The sequence below is a fragment of the Plectrocnemia conspersa genome, unplaced genomic scaffold (assembly GCF_051122295.1).
Source record: "Plectrocnemia conspersa isolate PC_06_02 unplaced genomic scaffold, ASM5112229v1 ptg000014l, whole genome shotgun sequence".
Classification (NCBI taxonomy): Eukaryota; Metazoa; Arthropoda; class Insecta; order Trichoptera; family Polycentropodidae; genus Plectrocnemia; species Plectrocnemia conspersa.
The window spans coordinates 29,575,743-29,602,125 of NW_028277178.1; the positions used below are offsets into that span (position 1 = coordinate 29,575,743).

The following is a 26,383-nucleotide window of genomic DNA, read 5'->3' on the forward strand; positions in this document are numbered from 1 at the left end:
TGACTATTCACGAAATCTCCTTTATTCAATAATTTACAAAAAGACGCAATAGCATTATTAAATTAGCACTGTGATATAACAGTGGATTCCGATTTGATTTCCAAATCTGTACTTTCAGTTGCGAAGGTACTCAAATCTCTCTGCATCGAGTAAGCATCTTCGCCATCAGCATAATACTTGGGCTCAATATCGATCACTTTGAATTGAAGCGAATTCGTGTATAGATTCAACGCAGCTCTGTTACTTTTCCTCACGTGTAACGAAACGTACTTTGCCTGACAAAAAAACATTTTTATTATTCCAGATAGATAGATTCTATAATTATAATGCATGGAAAATTGTTAAAATTTTGTAGTATATTATAGTGGTACCTCAACTTAAAAACTGCTTCGCATATGGACTTTTTTCATACCTCATTTTGACCTCTATATATGAAACTAGATTGGAGACACGAACCGTGATGCACTGTGCTTAAAAGCACACGCCGAAACTATTTATCTGAGCGGTGTTTATTGTTACTACATCACATTTATCTGAGAAACAGCGCAAAGAATGGCGCATGTATATATTTCAGTATTTATGTATTCAATGTCAGAAACAAATTATGTTTGTAAGTTGAGGTACCAGTGGTATACAAAAAAATGTTCAGAATCCACCCAATAGATTATACTTCTTTTTATGATAAATAAATTGAAACTAGTTTAATACTAAACAATTTGATTTGTAACTAACTACATGTGTTACATGTGTTTTTTATATATTAATTACCTGGAAGCACTCCACCATGGCTTGCGACGCTTGATTCATTAACTTTTGGGCAAGACCTAAACGCCTATGCGATCTCTTGACAGCCAACGATGTTATATGGCCGTGTTTGTTGTCCTCGCTGTCTTCTTCCATCTTTGCCAGCACATATCCTGCAACATAACAGTAATTATCAATCGGTATTTTCATATAAAAAATAGTACAGGTTTTCAAATTTGTAATAAATTTGGAAGGTTTGGATAGCCTAATCAAAATACGTACCGACAATATGGCCGCTTTCATCTTCTGCAATATAGCTGAGCCGTGGCCACGATAGACCGTGATAAAAATAATATTTCATTTGATAGTTTTCGGGTAAGCATAGCAAATTGCAATGCTGCATGTTCATGAGATCATCTGGACGAGCGCAACGGATATTCATCTTGAATGCGTTGCTATTCTGAAACCAATTCAGATAACTGAGTGGACGAAGGTAGTGAAAAGTGAACAAAGTATAGGATAATACGATACCTATTCCCTTCGTACTTTCTTGGTGCGGGGTCGACCCTCTTGGGCGCTTTCGTTTTCGTTAGGAGCTGCTTCGGCGGAGCCTCCCAGAAGCTCACGTACGAAACGGAAACGAGACAAAAAGCACTTCCAAACCAAATACCAGCCTGAAATGTCATCGGGCGGAGCGTTAAAAATGTACATTACAAACATAAATAGGATATTATTTCACCATGTGATCATCGAGTGGTTCATCACGAACCGATCTAGGGTGTAGAATACTCACCGATCGCTACAAGCAGCAGTAGAGCTAACAATAAAGCTCCAGCCGACACCGCCGCTAATAGGATCTCGCGCATGGCGCATATGACATTGGGGTAATCGCGAACATAAGGATGAGCGTTTGCGAACGTGCAATTTCTCTTTTTACATCAAATAAAATTACCAAACAATTGAATAAAATTCAAAATACAATATAGAAAAATAATAGTAACGTGAAAAAAATAAGTTGAGTGTATTGATTTTCATATATATTGAGGCTTAAGCAGTGGAAGATTGACTCATAGATGGGGGAGGTACTCACCTCAGGGCCTCCGAAGGAGTCTTACCATTTCTGATGAATTGCACTGATCGACAAACTTTGACGAATGTGTAATCCTTTCAGTTTAAATGCATTTTTCGGAAAGTATTTAATATGCTTATGTATGATACGAAAAAAAATTGTATTAGAAGGCAGTTATTTTTCTATTTTACAAAGTTTCATAACATAATTGTTTCATAGTATGGCAAATACTCTTAATTTTGATTTGCGTTTGTACGTAGCTTAAGAATCTCTCTGCTACTTCCAGCAATAGTCGCCTAGCATAGATAGGCTCCATTTTCCTTGGAACCGCTTCTCTATAGCCGCAATATCCTGATGAAAGCGCTCTCCGTGTTCATCGCTGACATCACCCAAATTTTCAGGGAAAAAATTAAGATGAAAGTGTAGAAAGTGGATTTTTAAAGACTTATTACATCTCATATCCAGATTCGCCGAGAGTGAACCCGGCCCCTGAGAAAACAACATGATACAAATGGCATTTTATATATTTTTTAACATTGTAATATAATTTCCTAAATAAATAATGATAGATAACCCTTTTCATGCTATAATAAATATAAACGCAGACACACTATGGAGCAATATGTGAGATGCGATCTCTGTCTGTAATTTGTCCTCTCTCCTCTCCCTTCTCGGTAGGCCTGCTCATATATTTGTAGGCCGCGAGCATTTCGGACACAATGCTGATATGTAGTCTTCACTTTTATGGTTTTCAAAGAAGTTTTTGACAACGTTCTTGAAGGCTTATCAAGCGTCTAGCTCAAACTATCCCAACACTAAATTGAAATTCTTATTTGTGGTCCCACAAAGAATCATTCTTTTATTTTTGCATCGCTGATCTTGGGAAACTTTTTCTTCAAGTACTTTATTCCATATCTATCTTTAGGCGAGCTTATGACAAAGTTTTTTATTAAGCCAAATTTAATGTGTTAGGGTGCAAAAAGGATATCAGATTTGACTAGAGGAAAATGGTGAAAATTCTTTGCGTCAGGGATAAGGTGCTCTTTGGCAGGCCACTGGTGTAATGAATTTTCCTGTCCCTACTATCCAACTCACACAGAAAACAACAATTTTTCGTGTATCCCATTTGCAAACCGAGACTAATACTTTTAAGTCGCCACATATTTTCCATCTGTATTTTTCATACTCAATTTTTGTCAACAGCAACTTCATATTGTCGCACGTCTCTTTCATATTTGCTGCATGGCCAATGGTATGGATGGTTGAGAATTTCTATTGTGAATCAAAACAGTTTTCAAACTCACTTTTGAGGAGTCGATGAAAAGTGTTTACTCTGTAGTGTTATGTTGTAAGCCAAGAGCTGTCTCGACAGTACCATAGCAAAGAAATACTTCTCTTAAACCTACTTCTCTTACTCGGTTTGGTTTTAAAAAGTCGAAATTAAAATATGTACTTTCATAGTGTGATTACTTTCTTATTATAATGGTAGGTTAGTAATAATATTATGTATAATAGATAAAAATATTAATAAAATAACATGGTTTTTCATTTATATGAATACTTTTTATTTACAACATAATTACTTGTTTTACATATTTTTGTAAATAATACTTATGAGTAATACAATAAATATTTATAACGATAATCTTATGTTATAAGTACGTAAATAATACAGATTGAGTTTCTAAAAAATAATTCATGTTATTTGTTCTGTGTTAAATTATGTTTTCAATAATGCTGACTAGAACATATAAAATTCATGCCACTATAAAATTCTGAAAACCATTAAAAACGCATTATTAACAGTTAAGAATTTATGTATACAGCAGAATGTATGAATGAACCACCAGGTGCACTGTTTCTTCTCGATCGCTGCAGTTTTAGAAAATCCTTTCTAAGAATCAATCCAGACGATGTGAACTCTGATTTCGCTTCATCAATATCCTTCAATTGTTCATATACTTGACTCTCACCAATCATTTGCGAATTGCTGTATTCATAAGACGTGATCTGATCGACGTTTTCCATAGACTTGAACGCTGCTAAAACTGCACTTTTATGCGGAATGCCCCTGAAAGAACCGAATCCCATTTTATTAGATTCTCCAGCAACGTCTCTAAATAGGTCTTTGACTAAAAACTTTTCCGATATTTTCATCAGTTGCGCCCCTTTCATGTATTTTTGATATTCGTATTCAGTGTCTGACGTCGGTGCGGAGAATGCTTTCTGTCTGGTCTTTCTGAAAACTTTGTTACGCTTATTATTGATTGATTCAATGTTTTGATAAACGTTAATATCGTTGCAAGACTTGTACGGTTTGTTACGTTGCTTTTGCTCCGATGCTATTCCGAGTAGAATTTTTTCACATTCGTTCAGTGGTTTTGGGTTTTCTGGTACGTTCTTCTGTGATCCGTCCAAGTTTTGAAAGAATAATTTAGCTTTTTGAAACCGTTCCTTATATTTATCTGATTGAATGAATTCGTCTTTATTTGGTATGCTAGTCTCTTCGATCAAATTGGATATTGGTAAAGTGGCAGGTTCTTTTTTTAATAACGTGGTACCTGAAACGAAGCATGAAGCCTTATTAGATTCGAAGCAATTGAATAAATAATATTATACACATTAGTGTTATGTATAATGAATTAATATAAATGGTACGATATGATTAAATGAACTTGATGATGCCTTTGTGTGTATTTGTGGTACGTTTGTACTAACCTACAAGGCTAACGGCATCCGATAATTTTGGCTGTTCTAAACTTCTGCTATTATTCATTTTTTCAACAGTGCTATTCTGCAAAACGGTGTCTTTTGATTGCTTCAAACACTTTTCAAATTGCGCAACTATACTACTAATAGGCACTGAAACTTGCTTGATTTCAACTCGGTCTTCTTTGGTTTTATTTATTGGTACAATTTTATCATCATAAGTTGTGATTGATGAATGTAAATTTGGCGTGCTTTTAGAGTTACTGTTCTTCTTAATTTTATCTTGCATATTTTTTAGATGCAATTCTATGATTGCTTTCTTTTCTGAAAGCGTTGGTATTGAATCAGTAGAAGTACATTTTTGTATTCCTATTTCATTATTGATAATCTTATCTTCGTTCTTGTTGTTGTTTTCAGTCTTATAAAAGCAATTTATATTAATATCTTTCATCGTAGGAATTGAGTCAATCGAGAAGTATTTTTTTAATTTTTTGATGGATGATGTCATTGGAAAGTCTACAGTTTTAGATTTGTTTTTTATGAACGAATCGCGAGCCTCAGATTTTTTATTGAATATTTCTTTTAACTTTTTAACAGATAGACTATCGTCAGATTTTTGATTTATTGGATTTTCTTCTTCTTTTAATATCATGGTATCAGGAGTTGAAAATCTTGTTTCATCTAAATCAGTTATATACGGCGAAGGAGTAGTTATCGTATCCAAGTATCTGTCTATTCTTTCAGAGAGATTTTTAATTATTCTTGAATGTTCTTTGTAATCGAGTTTGTCTGTGTTCACTTTCGAATTAGAATTGTTAATTAGTATATTATTCTCTAACTCTTCCACATGTGAATATTTTACACGGTCACTTTTATGGTTCATTTCGTTTTCTTCAGCGCTGTCTTCATCCGGCGAGACGAGATATTTTCTGTTCTTCAATAAATGATTATGAATATACTTTGTGTTTGAGTCCGGTGAAGGTGATTTTTCTATTTTTTCATCCCAATATTTCTTCCACTTTGTTACAAGTTTATCATTTAAGTCAACTTCATCACACGTCTCACTTAAATTGTATACTTTTACTTCAGCGCATTGTTTTATATCATTTTTATTAATATCTATTGATTTTGATTTAGTTTTATTGTTCATAAAATCGCCACTATTTAGTACATTGTTTATCTTCTCGTCCCAATATACTTTCTTTTCAGATATGCTCTTTGATAATCGAAAAGTTTTTTTAACATTAGTCTTATCGTTTATATTTAAATCAATTTGATTTACATCTTTTAATTCAGATTGAGTCTGAATTGACGAAATCAATTTTGGTTCTGCGTTTTCATGTGATAGATTCACGTCTGCTGATCGATCAGACGCCGAACCATCACTTTCACCATCGTGTGGTGTACCGTTCTTATTGTCGACGAACACGTCGTCGTTGCTTTCGTCGCATATATCATTTTCAATTATCGGCGATATGCTCGTGATGCGATACTTAAAAGCGTGCTTCTTCGCATTGTTCGTATGTATTAGATTAATAGAATTGTAATCGCTTTCTTTGATTATGTCGTTTTCTGTCATGGATTCCCATAGCTCACGCTCAGCCGGACCCATTTTAGAAAAATCAACGTCATTGAAAAATTTCTGTGGACTTTTATTCTCCTCTGGCGAACTATTCACATCATCTATGCTAACATATGCCGAATCCCAAGTATCTGCGCTACTGCTTCTAGTGATCTTTACGGCATTGCTTATTTTTGTAGTAAAATCATCAGAAGGTTCTTCGAACATTTTTAATATTTCACTATCGGTCATTTGCTCGAACGGTGTTGCGATCACTAAAGAATTTTCCAAATGGGATTCGTTATTATTTTGCATTTTAATATCAAACTTATGCAATGCTTCTTCGAGATTCGGCGCTGAAATGATACTATCCATATCTTCCTCAGCGTTTGATAATCCAACCGTGCGCACAAAACTAACTGGTTCTCCGATATGAAAGTTAATTGACGATGTACTATTTATATGTGTGCTCATATCTTCGCTCTTCAGATCCTGAAATAAATGTATATTAGGATGTTCATCGTTATATTCCATAGTCAATGAATCAAAGCGCCCTTCGTATTTGTTTATATCAAAACCATGAAATTTTTCTGTGGTGTCTTCTTCATCGCCTAATAAAATCTTGATCACGGGAGTTTTAGGTCTATCGAACGGAGTTTTAGGTCTTTCAATCGGTGTTATATATTCTATATCTTCCTCTTCATCGTCATCGAACGAAGATACAATAATATCAACTGAAGTTGATATTGGACAGGCGACTTCCGATTCGACTATATTATCTAGTGTGTGGAATAAAACTTCTTTATCAGTCGTTTGGTTGAAGCTCGAGAGTTTATTTTTATATTGTTTCCGTAGTTCTTTGGCAGACTTCAATTCGCAAACTAGCTCCTCCGGGCAACGTTCCTTGAGCGTGGAATTTATAATATCCGGCGTCGATATATTCTCCTTACTATCGACATTTTTTTTCCTCTTGGACGCCATCTCTTTCAGCTCTCTACATATGCGCAGTATCAACAAAACCTTTCTCGCAAATGAAACGAATCTGATTTTCACGCACGTTTTATCTATGAGATCCGGTTCGGAATATATGTTCAAGTCGAGGCATTCCAGAGACATATTCTCCATCGATTCGACTTTATGTATCAAAGCTGCGGCGTCTTCGCTGGATATTTGTTCCAGAGAGCCATCTTCTTTGAGTAGCATTTTTTCAGTCACAAAATCGACGATTCTAAATACGACCTTTTTATCACTCTTTTGCAGTTCTTTATCGATTAAATCATCATCAAAGAAACTGTTTATTTCAAACGTACCGGAATATTCTTCAACACTTATTCTGAAAGGTGATCCTATAACATGACACCCTTTGCTGATCAAAGATAACTCATGACACCCACAAATTGTAGGAACGTAACTTATTTTAACTTTATCGCTAAATACAATTACATTGACGTCGATATCATTAGCGATTTTTGCTAAAAAATAATTCCGATCAATGTTATTCTTAATAATACCGCATTGTTCACTTCCAAGATTCATAAATACACTGCGGATTATATGAGTCTTTCCATAAATTGCTGGCACTAGTGTGGATCCATAGCATCCGTTCGGACCTTTGATCTGAATCGATATGTCTCCCGGTTCAATCGCTTGTTGAGCCGTAGGATAGACATAAAAAGTAGCCTTTTTATTTTGAGTAGCAGTAACAAGACCCATACCTCTTGCCACGTAATCCAAAGTATAAGCTTGAACATTTAAAATAGGAGAACCGGCTCTAGAAATGGGCGGACTAAGTTGACCTAAAGCTTCTTTAATAGAATTCAAAAAATGCGACAGCTTGCATTCGTTATAAGTTGTTAGTGCAGTTTGAGAAAGATCTTCGCTTGAAAACACCTGAAAAACACAAAAAAAAATGAGTATACCAAAAAAATGCGCAATATGTATAATAATAAAAATATAATACAAACTGGCGTAATTCCTAAATATTGTTCTGCTAATCTTTGTCCATGACTAAAATCGACATTATCATGATGTCCAGGACAAGAACCCGGCACCATAGATTGTACAATATCACACACAACAGATCCATTAGCCCATATTGTATCCAAAGACGCGATTCTACGATCTTGTGGCAGTATTTCTTGAAGCCATTTTAGTACCTCGTCCGGTTCATCAGAATTCTCGCGGTATAAGACTGAAACATGTTATTTTTGCTTAATTAATACCGCACGTTGTCGCAGTGCCTCACTTGAATTTTCGGATCTTGAGAGCTCTTTTATATTATTTTTTGCGAAGGGTTCAGCTCATGAATATTTCATATCAGAAACCCGCACGCATATTTGCGTTGTAAAATGTGGGTATATATTTTTTTATTAATTCAAGACAGGCATAAATATTCATGTATTTAATTAGGCCATATCAATACTGCTTATCTGATACTAACCTGATTTGATGGTTTTGTCGCATTGTTGAATTATTTTAGAGATGAACGAATCGTGTCGGTAGAGCCATGATAGAATCGCAGCTGGTGTAAAAATTTTCAAGGCAGTTCCGAGGGTCTCTATCGTTAGGTACCACATTGAATCAGATCGAGATGATTGTGCTGTCGAAGATAGAATATACATATACACATTTTTGCTAATTCAATTTGCTTAAATGCGACACAACCTTGATTTTCGAGATACAAGCTCGTAGAATATTGCGCATAATTTTCTTCATCGTCGGGTTCTGATCCCGAAGATGATTCAGATTCAATTTCGTCTATTTGCATTTTGTATTATTACATGTTTAACTTTAATGCACATCGATAATAACGGAGAGCTGAAGGCGAACTAAACGAGCTCGAGTTACACTAGCATACAATATGGATAGGCAAACACCTTTAGTCATACGATAATCCTTATCGAATTACGCGTGTATCTTAAGAACAAAACTTCGAGATCGTTGCACAGTAATGGTAATAATACCGTTAGTTAATTACTTACGTTTAATGGCACTACTTCAAGTTCAAAGCTATGCAAAACATATGTATAAATTAGTCAAAAATATCCGCCTCGACATATTTTAAGTTTTTTTGTACTTCATTATTCTCAGTGTGTGAAAAATTAACGGTTAAATTAGTAATATTTCAAAATATTTTAAGTCGAGTAGTTGTTAAGTAACAAAATTCTAGCAAAGTGTTTGTAGCAAATCACATTTTTCATATTCATCTGTGAAATAATGGAGTGTCAATAGAATCCATTAAAAACGAATAGGATAAAGGCTGCTTATAACTTGTTTTGTAATACAATAACTGTTGTGAGGTTTTGAAGACTAAATAAATAACAGTTTTATACTATTTTTTTCTTTAGTATTGAAACAGATATTCGTATTGTATTGTTATGTATTAATATATAATAGTTCATATTATAACTTTCCATTCAAAAAATCAGTGATAGGTTAAAAGTATTTTAAAAGTAATAAATTTTCATTTTGCATACATTTAATTACATAAATTATAAAATTATTATGTAAGATTTGCATGTTAGTCTGATTTTTATATTATTAATATTGTTGTTAATTTACTGTAGTTTTATATTGGTTTGATGCAAAAGTTTTGACATTGTTTTATGATGATTGATAAATAATATCTGTTTTTAATTTAATTCTATTGTATAATGGACATTTCCTTGCTACTTTCTGCTAATTTTTAATGACATGTAATAGTTAATATTTTGACTTTCCATTAAAAAATCAGTGAAATAGATAAAAGTATTACATTTTTATTTTGTATATATTTAATTACATATATGGTGTTCTACTGGTCGTTGACAAAGCCAAAAATGAGCAGAAAACAACAATGAAGTGTCTCTTATCCTTATACAATAGAATTGTTAAGGATTTTATAATAGAATATTTACAATAGAATTGTTAAGGATTTTATTTATCAATTCAGAGAAAAAAAAAATATTTCACTGATTTTTTATGTCAAAATATTAACTATTAAATATTATCAGAATTGAGCAGAAAGTAGCAAGGAAGTGTCTTTTGTACAATATAATTGTTTAAAGATAGATATCACTTATCAATTTAAAGGAAAAAAATATATTGTTATCATCATAAAAAAATGTTTAAACTTTCACATCAAATCAATATAATAATAATAAATAAATATTACTACAGTTTATTATCAACAATAATAATAATATAAAAGGAATTTGGGTACTATTATGCATCCACCATATTTTTCAGACCTTGCTCCTTTTAATTATAATTTGCTCAGGGCAGTTAAAAATAATTTAGATATTAAAAAAAAATGTACAAAGACAGGCAAAAAAAGTTCTTAGTTTATTTAATTCTTTGTTAGTTGTTTAATTAACCTTCCTACTCATGACTATTTAACCAATGCGACAATTTGAGGGGTGGAAACAGATTTTTATTTTTACTTGTTATTTTATTACTCTCATATTTGCGATACAGGAAACGATGTAAAAATATATGAAAAGAGAGCAAGGAGATTAATCTAACAGTTAAAACAATACAGTAGTGAAAGAGTGTTTGAAGAGTATAAATGGATTTTATTAAAACTATAAATGCTATCTTAAAAAACCTAGTATAATATCTTTACTCTTTTTTATTATATGTAAATTAAGTGTTTATGGACACATATGATATTGATAATAAAATAATATTGTTCTAGATTGCTATAGTACTTATTTATTTTCACTTTATCAGAGAAACTAGACGCAGAAGAAAATATTTCTAATGAGGTTTTTATTTAATAGATATAATAAATATTTGCTTTCGATTAAAAAGTTACTGTTTTTTACTTTTTTTAATACAATTAATTATGGCTATTTTGATTTATCTATGCAAAAGTTAAGTGGCACTTAATTGGATTGTAATAAAATAAATTTAATTTTTGTAATTTTTTCCGTTAGTGTTATTTATTCGCTTAATAAATCATAATAATTTTTTGAAGCATGAAATTTATTAATTGATAATTGTTTCAGAATAAAGAGAATTAAGATTTAGCATAAAGAATTTAGGTCATAAACTTTTTGATTAAAGTACCTCAATATAAACATACGTTCATATTTATATTTAGTTTAATAATCTCGCTGATAAGATTATAATAGTATAATATAAACATTTGTACAATATCCTAATATCGTAATGGTTGATTACGAAACCGCATAAAATAGTTTAGATTATATTTTGTGTTTACATATACTCTCATAAAATATTATATATACATAAATAGCATACTTCACAGACTTGGTTATTATCTAAAACAAAAACTGTCAGAAGTAGTTAATTTTTGGCGCTGGAGAAGTTTAAAGTAACTTTGAAAATTGTATTTAAACAAATTTTCAGCATAAAGTTTGCGACTTAGTGATTCACTGAGAGTGACAATATCTTACACTTGCTTTCATAATCATAAAATATTGGAAATTTCACTAACGCATAAGCTCGTTTTATTGTATTGTTATAAAGCTATTGAATCGTATAGTTTATTAAAAAGAGTAAATATAATTACCTATTGTACGATATTTTATTATTTTATTTTACGGTATATTTTTAATGCAATGCATTGTTGCGGACAGTAGTATTGTCTCAAAGTTCTTTTATATTTATATTCTTCACAACTATTGAGATCTCCATTAAATATGAACGTCTCGTATACTATTGAATAGAGATCATAATTGCAAAGATTGGTTGACAATAAATGAGAGAAATATGCGGACATGCTCAGAATATTAACGTAAATTGCCACTCATTGTTTTATATTCCAAACAAAAATAACTTTAGATTTAGAAACAATTCATTATTAGTCAGGTAATATTATTTAGCTAGGACAGGTAAATGTATTATTTTATGTAAATAGTTTTAACAAAATATATAAAACATATTGGTATATATTATATATATAATCATTACAAAACACATATACACATAAGTTGTTGTGCTAAAAATGTACTTAAAATTTAATAAAAAAATAAACATATTTTAATTTAATTGATAATACAGTCTAAAATATTATCATCTGAATAAAATAGCAAAGGTTAATTGGTCGTGAAAATAAATAGAATATATTTTAGATATACGTTTATAAGTTTATATTTATGCTATATTTAAAAAAAAATGTATGAGTATATTTATTTGATATTAGAAGTGATCGATAGTTAGCTAATTTCTTTTTAATTGGCATTTTGATTGGCTGCGACGGCACGATTTTATTGGTTTTGACGTGAATTCAGAAAAATAAAATACAATGCATCTTAGTGAAATATAAAAAATAATATCAACTTTTGTTCCCCTTAGAAAAATCTGAAATGACGTCCTGGCCGCGACGGGCAAGAATAAGGGACGCGATCGAGACTCTTGCAGTTAAAAATCGACGTGTAGAACCGGATTGTCGATTTGGATCACCTATTAGCATTTTTAAAAAGTGCTTCATTGACTAGACGCAAAGCCGAGAATGTAATGAATTGTATCCCAACGCTTCTATAAAAAAAGTATTTTAATCTATAATATATATTGAGCTTTGAAATATAAGTTTAAGTAACAAAACGACACTGAATTTCGTGTGACTCCTAACCGTATTTATCATTAGCTCAAATATCGTTTTGTAACTCCATATTTAGAAAGCTTATTATTGGTTGTCATGAGTTCAGTCTAATATTCGTATTTCAATACCGACCATGTATAACCATGCAACGCTCGGAGTTTCCAAAATGTCCGCTCAGTTTAAGATTCAAGTCAGATATCGTCGATAACAAGGTAAACTGATGAATACATTTTACTACTTAAAACATTTTTGCTTAATGGAAAAGCGATTTTCTCGCGTTTTCCACCCGCCGAATCGCGATAAAACCTTTTCCGAGCCGGATGCTGGAGCGCCCGCTCCTAAGTGTTATCTCCTCATAAATCCACCCGCAGTCTTAATCCTGATAAGGCGACATTCGTTTCGCACTTTAAACTAAGTGCTCTTTTAAGACATTTCAACCCTTGACTTTCAACAGTCACCTGAGCTCCGAGCGACTACATGCACCGATCGCTCTCTGATGTATTATATTAAGCGTTCAATGACCATCAATCTGAATGATCAGAGTTATGTATGGTCCGATCTAGTCTTTTGGAAACCAGATGCTTAAATTTTAGACTTGAGATCAGATTCGATCCCTTGCACCGATTGCTATCTGGGTTGTTATATTGTTTCAATTATTGTTAGCCGGACCTTGGCCATTGTTTGTGCATAGTGTGATAATAATCTGACCGGAGCTAATGTATCAACTAGGCATACAATGGGCATACGCAGGGCTCGGGTTTCGGACCCATTTCGCCGGAAGTAATTCAGTCGCGTGTTATTAAGGGCACAATGCGAAATTAAATGGGCCGCGTTTATAATGCTGTGAAAATATGCTATTGCAAGTAGTTTTCCGCGAATTATTGTCACAGGGGAACTGATAACGCTAAACCGATTTTCCATTATTTGGCGAACCAAAGCGGACAATAAAATAAAGTATCGCACATTTATCAAATGGTTGAAATTGGTTGAATTTCCTTTTATTCAGAATATAATCCGACTAGCAAAATCCGACTTCTTATTATTAAAATGGTATATATTATATACATTGTAGATTAGAAAATGATACATTTATTGTGACATGTATGTTAATTATAGTTATAAACATTTTTTATATACATATATTAAGGTTAAATGAGTTAAAAATTAAAATATTATCCATATATTAATCATTTTTTTTATATCTGTTTCGAAAAATAACGTATTTTTGGAAGCAATAAATTCTTTAATGTCGTTTTTATATCTGTTTTGGTAAAATATTTGTTTTTATCTAAAAACTGTTGCAGGGATCTAAATATATGATAATCATTTGGAGCAATGTCTAAGGAATACCGTGGGTGAGAAAGGCGTTCCAAATAAAATCTATTGATTTTTCTATCGTCTTCTTGGATAAATGAAGGGAGTGCTGTCTTGGTGTAAAATTACCTTTCTTTAAATTATATGGAAAGGTCTTTTTTAATTAGATAAGCACACTATGTGTCTATCGTACTAAAATATTTAAAGAAATGAATAATTTTACTCCTGATGAAAATGCAGCAAATTTAAAAAACACGAAGGCAATTGTCCGCGAGAGCAATAGCCCCTGAGTGCAATTTTCCGTGAAAGCAATTGTCCTGAGAGCAACTGTCCTGAGCAATTGTCACCGAATCATTGAGATTCTCTGCGCGAGGTTGTTCTGACAATTTATGAGATACCCATGTTCTGTAAATTAACACCTTTCCTAATTTTTTAAATGTCTCTGAACTGACGTAGCCGACACGTTGAACTTTTGTGCTAGCTTCTGTATCGTTAATCTCGGACCTGCTTTGATGGCAGCCCTAATATCCTCACTAACAACCCCTAAGGACTACTCGCCTTTACGTAGATTTCAGTTTCAATTCCCGGAACTAAATTCTTAGAACCACATTTGCTACTTTATAAATAATCGCATCTCTGTCCATTGCATTAAAGATGTTTCTAACTAATATTGTCGCATTATGCTCAAGTTGAAACTCATAAAGCATTATATATCTTAACTGAGATTGATTCAGGGTTGAAAATATCGAAACGAAAAATATTCCGTTATTAAATAGCATTATTAATACGTCTACTGATTGTATAGTGTATTTATAAAATATTATACATTTTTAAAAGTGTAAGAAAAAAAACAACGCAAAGATTAATGGATAAACCTGATATATTATGTTGCAAATTTTTTTTTGTTTTTAAATAACGAACTTAATGTTTTAAATGATGATGTCATTTTTAACTTGTATTTTAGTATCGAAACTTAATTTCAATTTAAATTAGCAAATAAGAGCAAACTTTAGGTATGAGCTTAAAACTAGTGGTATAGCAGTAGAAACAGCGCTCTTCCAATTAAAGAGCGCAAAAAACAATTATCACTTCTCAAAAGTCAAATATCCACGTCAAAAGCAATAAAGTCGTTCCGTCGCCGGCATAGTGAGAACGCTCGGTAATCTAGCATTCACATTACGACTTTTATAATAATATTACAAATGTAATGATGAACATATAAACCAAATTTAACTAATAAAAGAGCGCAAAAAACAATTATCACTTCTCAGAAGTCAAAAATCCACGTCAAAAGCATTAATTTTGTGCCAGCGCCCATTGCGACGGCGCTGACACAATTTTATTGCTTTTGACGTGAATTTTTGACTTCTGAGAAATAATAATTGTTTTTACGCTATTCTATTGACCAAAATTCGGTTTGAATATACTTTAATTAATACTTAAAATAAATATATCAAATCACGCCTTCACTTTCTTTAGTGTGAACGATCAGTAGAGATATATATATTCTTTTTATAAGCCACAGTGAAACACAAAAAGCGGACAAACCATGAAGCATTGAAATTATTTCTAATAAAATATTTCGTTTAACTTGATATAGAAAAAAATAATGACAGTTTATAGACAATGCATTCATTGAGTAGTTGGATATGTGTTATATTTAGTAGTATGATATAAATGAGTTTATATATACCATAGAATGATATATACACTTACCCCTTGATTTACATGGTTTTACTTTTTCGTGATTAGGAAAAAACATTTTTTAAATACTACACTATATAAAGTTCTACTTTCTGCACTTGACCTACATCTTGAACCTCTTCCACTGCCTATGCAGTGTGTCCTAGATTGCTTTTTGGAGTGCACGCGTATCGCTGCAAATTTTTCTCGTTTACTTTATGAGTTACAGAAATGTTAAAAATACAAATGCTTACTATTCGATCATTTTAATACAATTTTTTATATGCCTCGATTTGCGCTATATTTTCTGGAACGTATTTACTGCATAAATCAAAGGATAAGTGTTAATACTATTTATTTAGGTTTGGTATATTTGAAATAGATTACACATAAGTTAAATATAATTAAAACAGGTTAAAAAACTTCTGCGCTTATTTTACGCAACGAAAACGATATATTTCTCAGTCGTATTGAACGTGTGACAAAAAGTGTTTTCTTAAGACTTGCTAAAAGAGCCATAAAATTAATATATTTTTATTCTTTGCATAACCTAAGAATTAGACAATTCTTCTTTGGCAAAAAGTGGCTATGCATATTCCATCGGACGTTCAGTAGCAAGTTCGATGCACTTTCACGAAGGTTGTGAACTTCACTTTAACTTAAAATACGTATATTTCTCAAGAAATATACATAAAACAAAGGTTAGTGCCAAATATCTCGATTAGGAAATGCATTATTAAGCTACTACACAAGCGAAAGTCAAATGTTAAGATATGAATAATATTAGACGTTTGATTCCGCCCTTAATCATCAGCATTAGTCAAAGGGTCAAATACTATAAGAGATATTAACCTTCTGTTCGTTCCTTGATGATAAGTCAGAACACTGCTATATTTAAATATTATTATATCTACCATTTTATTTCTTACTAAGAATAAGCCGAGCTACGCCGAATTGACTAAGATAACCTTTAGAAGCCCGATAAAAACAGGATTTTTTTACTTCAACCGTTCGATCAAATCCAACGTTGATATCAAATTTTAGCGATTTTTAATTTATATATACAGTATACAGTCAAATAATATATTTATTAGATAATAACAAAAAGTCTGATTCCACCCTAAATCATAAATAAATAATTGCTTACTAGAGGGTATAATAGGCCTGCCATAATTATTTGATGGTATGTGAGCCAGAACACATTTAAGCACTTCCCGCAAGTCTTTTGACCCGGATCTTGCCCATGTTACTATTTTACTTGGCATTGAAATAATAAGTGTTGAGTCAAACTTGTACTAAGTACTGAAAAATAGTAGCATTTTATCTAGACCGTTCGATAAAATTCATTCATGTTGTAAAATTGAGCCGATTTTGATTAATCAGTAAAAAAATATTTTTAATTTTTATTATAACAACGAGTCTGGTTCCGCCCTAAATCATCTATATAATGGATAAGGACCTTTCCGAATCCTTTCTACCGAGATGATCTTTAGTCCTAGAAAAGTCTTAGAGTACAACTTGATCTTTGATACGACTTGAAAAATATAATAATGTGTAGCAACTGAATACATGCATCGTTCAGGCTTCTCATAAATTTATTTATAACGTAGAAAACTAATTACTTAATTATTTTTCTTATCGTTCTGATATATTTTATTGTATTTTATTATATATTATCATATCATTTAGAGTATTTAGCAATTAAATTCATTTTAATTGCGTTGACCAACTATCCTACATTTCGGAGAGAGTTTCGCAAATTATGTTTTAACTCAATTTTAAAATTTTTAATTAAATTATTTAATCACCACAGAATAGAAAATATTTATTAAATGTTTTCTATTTACCTGAGCATATTCCCAGGCATATTAGTTATTTAGAATTTTTAATGAGTAAAACTTTTTACATTAAAGATAAACACTGATATTGCTATTAAATTACTTTGAAAATATTGATTTTACTTATTAGAGACATATGTATATAATATACACACATGGCTCAGCTTGATACTAGTTGAAAGTCAGTCAAAAAACTATATTAGTGTCAGTATATTTAATTTATTTCAAGGGAATATTTTTAACATATAATAAGAAGTATAGGAAATTTTTGAAATTAAAAATATATTTATCAATAATTAAATTTATAGTATTATAACAATATTTTAAATATTGTGTGAGATATTACAAATATGTTGAATATACCATCAATATATAATAAATATAAAACATATTTTTCAGCTAAAAAACATAATTAATAAAAATGTTTTTGATTTTTTTAAATTTATTCTGCTTTAATATATTTATAACATTTTCATTGTAAAGATCGCCTTACTAGCTTAATTCATACTAAATTATATTTATCTCTAAACATTAATTACCATACTAAAATTCAAATGCATTTATAATGCAGATTTTTAAAAAATAAATTTTATAGCAAAGATGCTGCTAACTGTTCCGCAAAGAAATGCATATTTTTCCATAAAATCGACCATTCTTTTTCATTAATTTTAGTGAACTTATGAAACCGTGACATAATGAATTATTTACTGGCGCTCTTTTGAACATTTTATAAATTCACCTGCAGTAAAATAATATTATAATAAAACGTGGTGCCATAATGATGAAAATAAAAATATATTTTAAAGCATCTTTCACAAGTTTCATTTTTTTTTCATCATTCTTTGTACTTCTGTTCTCAACGATACTAAAAGGAAAATGTGAATAATTTTGCGTATTTAATGGCTTCTCCTAACGAGACTTGGTATCGTATTCCCTGTGTTTATTAGAGAAAAATGTTTATCTCACACTGTTAAACATCTATATCTATTATTATGGTCGTGTTATGATGCAATTATTATTAACAATTAATGAAAAGATTTCGAGTATTAATTTGTTTGTTCATAATGAATAAAATAAAGGCTGTATTCATGATAACAATACCTTGACATTGATGATAGTCACGAGAAGCAATTGTTAGCATGATTTATTATAATCATTCATTGATGTTGAAAACGATGACAAAAAAATATGTTACCACGCTGCTTAGTGCTACGAACATGACCGCTCTAGAGATTTTTCTCAACGCAAGGCGTTAATAATTGATGCAAATTTTTAATTCTACTAACAAATTAAATATTAAGTTTAACTTTAAAAATAAATTTTAATACTCACATTCGTAAATTTCATCTATGGCATCGAATGAACCGATTCGCTAATTAGCGATCGATTAACTGGATTAGTTAAATAAAAAACTAGATTTTGTTATTGTTATAAATACAATTATAATCAAACGTTTGATTGTACGTACATATCGATAACCATGAAGTGTTTATTTATCAAAAGTGAAAAGAAAATATTAAAGCGAATGTGTGCAAGTGACGAGTGATGAATTCACACTGAGCCACTCGAACGAGCCGATAGCGAACCAAAGAAAACTAATTGGTCACAGTTAAACGCTCGTAACTGTGTGGCAGTTATAATTGTTCTAGGTGAATGTTTGTGGATTAAAATAAAATTTATATAGTGTAGCTTTCTTATGAAACATGTCAGGTTTTACAATAAATAACGATCTTCTCGTTGTTCAATTTATGGTTATGGTAATAGAAAATACCGTTGATTTTTAAATTCGGTTGTTTTAGTAAATATATTTGTATATAATATGTTTGTTATTATAATACTACTTAATAATTTATTTTTAAAGAATATTACAAATACATTAATGAGGTAATTAAAAAATATTGTCTTCTTCAGATATAAATTGTCAGCATTTCTTCTAATTCGTAAAAAAATTGTGTTATGCACTATTTGGTAAAGTTATTAGCTCTTTCAGTGATTTTTCTTTTATATCCTTTTAAAGTGCGTAGCCCTAGAGGTGATGAAGGTGAAGGTGGCGCAGGTGGTGATGGCCGTAGATGATGCTCTGGGCTCTTGTGACTGCGTGCGGCAAGTGTCAGGTGTGACTCTTCGAACGGCTGGTAGTTTGAGAGTTCCAGGAATGATCTTCTGGTCTGTCGGTGAGGGCGCGTGGCTGGTTCCTCCGAATGACTGCTGGTAGATAGTCTGAGTCGCTGGCTGTCTGCTCGTCTCTGCCCGTCTCTTGCCTGAGGCCGTCTGCTTCAAGTGCCGTGGACCGTCTGCTCTCTCATCCTCGGAGGAAATCGGATGTTGCATTTTCGAAAGCGAGTTTTTTGCTTGTCCAGACTTTGGAATTCTTCGGAAAGGGTTTGCAATGTGGTGATTGATTGCGTCCACACTGCCACGTAGTCTTCAAGTCGTTTTAAAGAACAGGTTGAACTCTTATGTTTTAAGTGGCTACTTAGCTAGTTAAAACGAAATGGCTGTTTTTCAGTCTTTTAAGGATCGCCTTAGGGTTGCACTGCTTGATATAAGTTTAGCTAAATACTCTTTTATTCCAATCTTAAAGCAAATGGTTTTATATATATCTAATTTTAATCATGGAAGTGATTTAGTATGGCCGTGTTTAAATTTATTTTTTGCATTTTGATATTATACTATATTTAAAAAATATGATAGCTATCCTTACCAAATATTATTACTGACGTATATGAAAGTATTGATCAACGTGTATTAAAAGCGAATTTTGGTCAATAGGAGGGCGCAAAAACAATTATCACTTCTCAGAAGTCAAAAATTCACGTCAAAAGCAATAAAATCGTGTCGGGGCTGTCGCAGTGGGGTTACCGAGCGTTCCCACTGCGACGGCGCTGACACGATTTTATTGCTTTTGACGTGAATTTTTGACTTCTGCGAAGTGATAATTGTTTTTTGCGCTCTCCTATTGGGCAAAATTTGGTTTTATGCTCCTCATTAAACTTTTAATATTATTATAAAAGTCGCAGTGGGAACGCTCGTTACCGGTTGCTCCCACTGTGACGGCGCTGACACGATTTTATTGCTTTTGACGTGAATTTTTGACTTCTGCGAAGTGATAATTATTTTTTGCGCTCTCCTATTGGGCAAAATTTGGTTTTTATGCTCCTCATTAGATTTATGTTATTATTATAAAAATCACAGTGGGAACGCTCATTACCGGTCGCTCCCACTGTGACGGCGCCGGCCTGATTTTATTGCTTTTGACGTTCATTTTTGACTTCTGAGTAGTGATAATTATTTTTTGCACTCTCCTATTGGGCAAAATTCGGTTTTTATGTTCCTAAATTTGTTACATTATTAAAAACTCCTAGTAAGGACGCTAAATTACCGATCATTTCCAATACTACGGCGAAGGTACGATTTTATTGCTTTTGGCGTGAATTTTTGACTTCTGTTTTTTGCACTCTCCTATTTGTCAAAATTTGGTTTATATGTTCCTCATTAAATTTGTAATATTATTATAAAAGTCGTAGTGTGAACGCCAGATTATCGAGCGTTCCCACTGCAACGGCGCCGCCATGATTTTATTGGTTTTGACGTGAATTTTTGACTTCTGAGAAGAGATAATTGTTTTTTGCGCTCTTCTATTGGTCAAACTTCAGTTCAGATATGCTTCATACGATTCCCATTTATTATAAATCGTAATATTTTTATAAAAAAGTTATAATATGCGTGGAGGGGGGGGGGCAGATAGTGGCAATTACTCCTCACTTGAATTTGGTCAGGACAATGCATGTGATTTAATGAAATAATATGAGTATTAATTAAATCGAAATAATAAAAAATGACCTTTGACTGACTTTTTTTGCCCCTCCCTGGAAAAATCTATGATGTATGGGTGGTCTTGACATTACCATGTTTTAAATATAATATTAGGCAATCCAATGATAAAAATAAAAGTACTGGAGAGTGGTGGTAATTTATAATTATTTTTTGTTAAAGTCCTGTATTTAGACACTCCTGGTCTATATAATTATTAATTTTGAGTTTATTGCCATAGTAAAATATTTAAAAATATATTTTTTAATTGTTATAGTATATTAAATTAACGCATAGTTCTACATAGCATCAATGATCTTTAAACAAATAATAAATATTGTTATTGTGACACATTTTTTCTTTACATCAAAGTCTGTTTTTTTCTTCGTCATTGAATTATATTTAAAATATGTACCTAGTCTTAAAATTTAATCACGTAATATGTTTATGTATTCATAATGCAAGGTTATATTTGTTTTAGTAAAAACGTTGATAGTGTTGAAGTGAAATATTAATTTAAAAAGAAAAAAGTTTTTATTATAATTTCATTTCATAAATGTGTTATTGATTGATGGAGACCCGATAACCTTGCACGTTGCAATGTCCTATTGTCCTCTGAGCTAATTCAGTTAATGCACCAACCAGTGCAATTTCTAGGCTTTCTCTGTCTGTCAAATAGATTCGAATGTAATCCAATGATTGAAATGTTATGTACGATGTTCTATAAAATAATTCCGAGTTATCTTACGAAATTTTCGCATAGTAAATGGGAATCCGTAGGCGGGGACATATTTAATTGGTCCTGATAAGCAATTTCCTTCGGAGTAGCATTGAAATGAAGTTTAAAAGGAAATTAAACCAGCTCGTCTATGCATTCCGTAAAATTGAACGAGCCAAACTATATCTATACATTTAGAAATATATGTAAATTCAGCATAAATTCGGAAATGAAACAATAGTTGAAATTAAGATATTGTCTTTAATTTCGCCGATAAAACAAAGCAACTGCGAACGTTAAAACAAGTATCAACGCTGAGTTTCCTGTTTGAAATCCCTCCCTTTGATGTAATCTTTGATCTCGGGCATTTCCCAAATTTTCTTGGCCAACTTGAACAACGCTGGATATTTCCCCTCCGTTATGCTAATGCCAAGATAAAATTCAAGTACTTCCATGGCGCCAACAAAGAAGAAGTCTAACCAAGTCAGCTTGAACGACAAAAAACGATAATTACACGTCATAACGGCACACTAAAACAAATCTGGGTTAAAAATATATATCACCTTATCGGCGGAAAACTGTCCCCCGTTATCCTCGACGGCCTTCTCCAATGATTGTAAATAATCGTCGAGAATGTTTTTCCGAAATTCGATGAGCGTTTTAATTTTTTTCTCCTTGTTTTTTTCTTTATACCAAGACTCGGCGTCTGAAAAAAATAAATATGGTCATTTTGCGATGAAAATAATAATAAACGGCATTGAGGTAATTTTTTTGCACATTTTAGGATGTCGTAAATTACTATGGCGATTGTTTCCAGTTTTGCGTCAATCCAATAATCGCCGGTGATTAATCCCAAAGCTGTTCCCATGCAACGAGCTACAGTAACTGCGTGGTGGATATCAAGTGTAGATTTTCCTTCTGTGAATATAAAATATATAATTTATAAAGCCAAAATAGCAATGCCTTTTCCAAAGACAAATTTAATTAATGCATCAACTTATTTAATTACATATTCGTTGCATTATCAACTTTTACATCGCTGAACGATAAAACACTTATTTTCTGATTTTTTGTAGCTTAATTATTACATATTTAATGTAATAATAAATCATATTTTACGCTATCATTTGTTACAAATAGAAAGCGATTTTCTTTACAGCTAAAATTATAGGTCATGCTTTTCTAAGTAAAGAAGAAAATCTCAATCATAAATTAGGTGAAATTATTTTCTTTATAGTTAACGTGAGAATTGGTTATTTAATGGTCTTAAAAAAAGTGTTTTTAAAACGATAAAATATTAATATTTTGGGATCATCCATAATCGCCGCGATACATTTATATATAAAACCAATTAGATTTTTGATCTTTGAATATGCAAAAGACGCTATTTTAGCAGTAAATGCTCAATAAGACCTTGTTGATAGTAATTAACGCTAAAATAGGATATATCGTTCCGAAACAAACAACGAAATAATGTGTACCCTAAAAATCTAAATACCGTTTTTCAGGCAGCATAGTTTATTTTTGCTAGATAAAATGAACTGTTTAAAATAGATTGAATAGTATATTATTTATTTTTCATTGCAAATCCCTAATGCAGTACAATTAAACATGAATTTGTTTATAAAAAAAATCTTGCTGAATATGATGTTAACTTTTGTCGTTGTCGGTTTGTTTATTTTTTGCTTGATTTTTTATATATTTTTTTTATTACAAATCTAAACATTATGACTTAATAGATTTCTTTATTGCGTCATGATAAGCTTTATACAAACAATAATTATACCATTTTTAAAAATTTAGTGCATATCCAATGTTTACAGATCTATTGATTTAGTACAAAACTTTTATTAAAAAAAATATTATTCGTATTTTTATCTTAGCGTCTTTATTTTAGGAGTGTTGGAATACAATTCATTACATTTTTGGTGTAGCGTCAACTCAATGAATGTTTCTAAGGGGCGGTGTCAACAATCTGCCAATGCTTAGATTATTCAAACACAGAAAATGTTTATAAACTTTAAGTATATAAAATAATTGAACGTGGAATTTAATACATTTGTAATTAAATAACTTTGCCTTATATAGAAATAGTCATCGTTCATAACTGCATTCAAATCGCAGTTAATGTTCCACATTTTGAAATTTAATATGTATAGTACAGAAAATCATTCTGTTAGAATGACTGAATTACAGAGAAATTTATGAATCTGTTGACTTTGTCTATAAAAATATTGCAACATGACATCACTCGATTTATTTCATTACTTTGAGCTATTAAAATAAATATTCTGATTTATGAGAAGCTTAAATTTTACTTTAGCTCATAAAAACAGTCAATTATACAGTTGTTTTCAAATGGTACATCAGATTTATTCATGTTTGATTTAACAAAACAATTTTAGTGATAGACGCAATAGTCAATTTATACCACAAGATGCTAAAAATATAATTAGTATACAATTACTGACGTAATATAGAAAATTTTACAATGAAGTATTGCTCTTTTAGGAAGATAGTTTTGGTGAGGCAAAACATTTTGTGTAAATAAAAATAAAAATTTCTGCAAAAGAAATAAGCATTTAAAACTTTTGTTATATATGTACGTCTATGAAATTTATGTCAAAGAAACTGACACATGGAAAACCACGAACGTCAACCGTGAAGAAAAATGAATTTAACTCCTAAGGATAAAAATATAATATTTCAATACATACATATATTGTATATAAAGTAATTTTTCTTCCGTCAAAATGATGTTCTTAATCCTGTACATAATGAAATATTTTTTATGGAATAAAAATGTTGAAATATAGTATAAAAATCCATTATTTTTCATATCGCAAGAAGTAGGATAAAATAGCAATGACATCACATGTAAAACAATCAATATATGAACTATAAATTTTCAGTGGTTATCGTCTTTTTATATTATACACGTATTAGCGCTCATGAAACACTTAGCATATGACTCAATGTCGCTCTTATATACATAAGTCGTATTCGAGTTATGTGCGTATCTGCACATATGAATATATAAAATTCAACTCACCTTCTACCGATTTTATCCATTGTTCGATGGTTTCGCGCATTTCCCCCAATTTATCACCACCATATTTTAAAAGGTACCGAACACCTTCGCAGGTTCCGTGGCGCTTCGTAAAATCCGAAGTGGCTTTAGTCGTCATCTCAGACGTTGTAATTCTTCAGATGCAATTGTGCAAATAAAATCGATTCAATTCATACGCTCATGGATACAAAAAAAGGTTATCGAATAACTCGGCAGATAACTCAATAATTAGCGTTTAAATTGACCTCTATTTTTTGACCAAAGGTAGCAACGTTATTTTTTTATGATATGCGATTATAAATAAACAGGTTTATATAACGCATGTTATACATTTCGCGTTTAAACCCTTTGTTTGCGTGGGTGGTTGGGGTCACCCGATATAGGGCTTCTCAGTCCCAGAGGTATTTTTTCAAGCGTGCTTTTAATTGTACAGCGGGGAAAAGTCCATAATTAAAAAAATACTGACAGTGCAAAAATATAAATAAAACGACATCTGTTGATTCTACATTAAACTTATTTATCTTGTTGGATAAATAAATTGCGATTGTAAACATATGTATATACAATATGTATATGTATAATATATACATATACTGTTTGAGTCAGTTTTACGGGTCATTTTGGAATCAAGGTTAAATAATAACACATTTTATTCGAGTTAATGTATTATATTGAAATGTATATTGAAATGAAAATAATACATTACTGATAAATCGAGATTAAAGTGAACCACAATAAGCTATTTATTTTAATGGTAATTAATAGTCAATATTTTTGCTTAAAATTGCTAAATAATAAATAGTATATAAAGGATATTTCAATCAGGCTTTTTAAGCAATTTTTTTTTATAGTTCACTACTACTAATATATAGTTTCGAAATAAGTAATTACTACCATAATAAGTATAGAAATTGAACACTAAATCAAGCTTCGAATAGGTGTACACAAGCGTGTACGGTAGTCGGTAATGGGTTAAAATACTTTTTATAATTCATTTTGATGACTTAATAGTCTTATGAGGCAATATTTCATTGTTTTTGAGATTCAATCGTGTAATATGTGATTGTGCAAAAGAATTGGACAGTGCGGGGAGTAGACTGTCGATTTTTTAACAGTAGTTTTAAGCCATATTTTTATGTTCTAGGGGCGACTAGTTGATAAAATTATTGATGGCAGTCAACTGATACCGCTTGTATTTTAATATCTTGATAAGCCCATCAAAAAGGCAATTTTATGGTGGCAAAATTAAGCTGTATGTATTTTGAAAACGGATTTTGAAAAAATAGACAATTCAAAAACTCAAAATAACGACAAAAA

At 31.3% G+C, this 26,383-nt stretch overlaps 3 protein-coding genes across 9 annotated transcripts; all 3 read right to left on the reverse strand.

Annotated features, from left to right (window-relative positions):
• On the reverse strand, positions 1-1,418 carry vnc (GNAT family N-acetyltransferase vnc). The gene is made up of 4 exons (XM_088203589.1): positions 1,276-1,418; positions 1,027-1,204; positions 769-917; positions 1-275 (listed from the first exon to the last, which is right to left on the reverse strand). The coding sequence occupies exons 2-4, from the start codon at positions 1,184-1,186 to the stop codon at positions 63-65; spliced, it is 522 nt and encodes a 173-aa protein (XP_088059715.1). The 5' UTR covers positions 1,187-1,204; positions 1,276-1,418; the 3' UTR covers positions 1-62.
• Positions 1,419-3,354: 1,936 nt separating this feature from the next.
• Positions 3,355-19,023, reverse strand: LOC148226755 (uncharacterized). 7 transcript variants are annotated; one of them, XR_015812192.1, is made up of 7 exons: positions 18,798-19,023; positions 8,524-8,682; positions 8,048-8,274; positions 4,532-7,973; positions 4,128-4,374; positions 3,661-4,059; positions 3,355-3,588 (listed from the first exon to the last, which is right to left on the reverse strand). XR_015812192.1 is itself a non-coding variant. In XM_088203275.1 (7 exons), exons 3-7 carry the CDS (start codon positions 8,657-8,659, stop codon positions 3,542-3,544), a joined length of 4,566 nt encoding a protein of 1,521 aa, XP_088059401.1. In that variant the 5' UTR covers positions 8,660-8,682; positions 18,798-18,856; positions 18,934-19,023; the 3' UTR covers positions 3,355-3,541. The 7 variants fall into 7 exon arrangements, 6 of the variants coding, with proteins under 6 accessions (XP_088059401.1, XP_088059405.1, XP_088059403.1 ...); XM_088203275.1 differs by having other exon boundaries at positions 3,661-4,374; positions 18,798-18,856; positions 18,934-19,023; XM_088203279.1 differs by having other exon boundaries at positions 3,661-4,052; positions 7,799-7,973.
• Positions 19,024-22,237: 3,214 nt separating this feature from the next.
• Positions 22,238-25,524, reverse strand: LOC148226756 (glutathione S-transferase-like). The gene is made up of 4 exons (XM_088203282.1): positions 25,049-25,524; positions 22,774-22,914; positions 22,560-22,702; positions 22,238-22,484 (listed from the first exon to the last, which is right to left on the reverse strand). Exons 1-4 carry the CDS (start codon positions 25,182-25,184, stop codon positions 22,305-22,307), a joined length of 600 nt encoding a protein of 199 aa, XP_088059408.1. The 5' UTR covers positions 25,185-25,524; the 3' UTR covers positions 22,238-22,304.
• Between the last annotated feature and the right edge of the window lie 859 nt (positions 25,525-26,383).

What these genes read in the sequence shown, in the direction of transcription:
- LOC148226755 (XM_088203275.1), bottom strand. Translation starts at nt 8,659, where the DNA reads ATGTGGTACCTAACGATAGAGACCCTCGGAACTGCCTTGAAAATTTTT. An exon ending in CGACAAAACCATCAAATCAG is followed by an intron (nt 8,275 to 8,523) that starts GTTAGTATCAGA and finishes AACATGTTTCAG; the next exon opens with TCTTATACCGCGAGAATTCT. An exon ending in GGATGCCGTTAGCCTTGTAG is followed by an intron (nt 4,375 to 4,531) that starts GTTAGTACAAAC and finishes GCTTCGTTTCAG; the next exon opens with GTACCACGTTATTAAAAAAA.
- vnc (XM_088203589.1), bottom strand. Translation starts at nt 1,186, where the DNA reads ATGAATATCCGTTGCGCTCGTCCAGATGATCTCATGAACATGCAGCAT. An exon ending in TGAAAGCGGCCATATTGTCG is followed by an intron (nt 918 to 1,026) that starts GTACGTATTTTG and finishes GTTATGTTGCAG; the next exon opens with GATATGTGCTGGCAAAGATG. An exon ending in CCATGGTGGAGTGCTTCCAG is followed by an intron (nt 276 to 768) that starts GTAATTAATATA and finishes TTTTTTTGTCAG; the next exon opens with GCAAAGTACGTTTCGTTACA.
- LOC148226756 (XM_088203282.1), bottom strand. Translation starts at nt 25,184, where the DNA reads ATGACGACTAAAGCCACTTCGGATTTTACGAAGCGCCACGGAACCTGC. An exon ending in ATGGATAAAATCGGTAGAAG is followed by an intron (nt 22,915 to 25,048) that starts GTGAGTTGAATT and finishes TTATATTCACAG; the next exon opens with AAGGAAAATCTACACTTGAT. An exon ending in AATTTACGACATCCTAAAAT is followed by an intron (nt 22,703 to 22,773) that starts GTGCAAAAAAAT and finishes TATTTTTTTCAG; the next exon opens with ACGCCGAGTCTTGGTATAAA.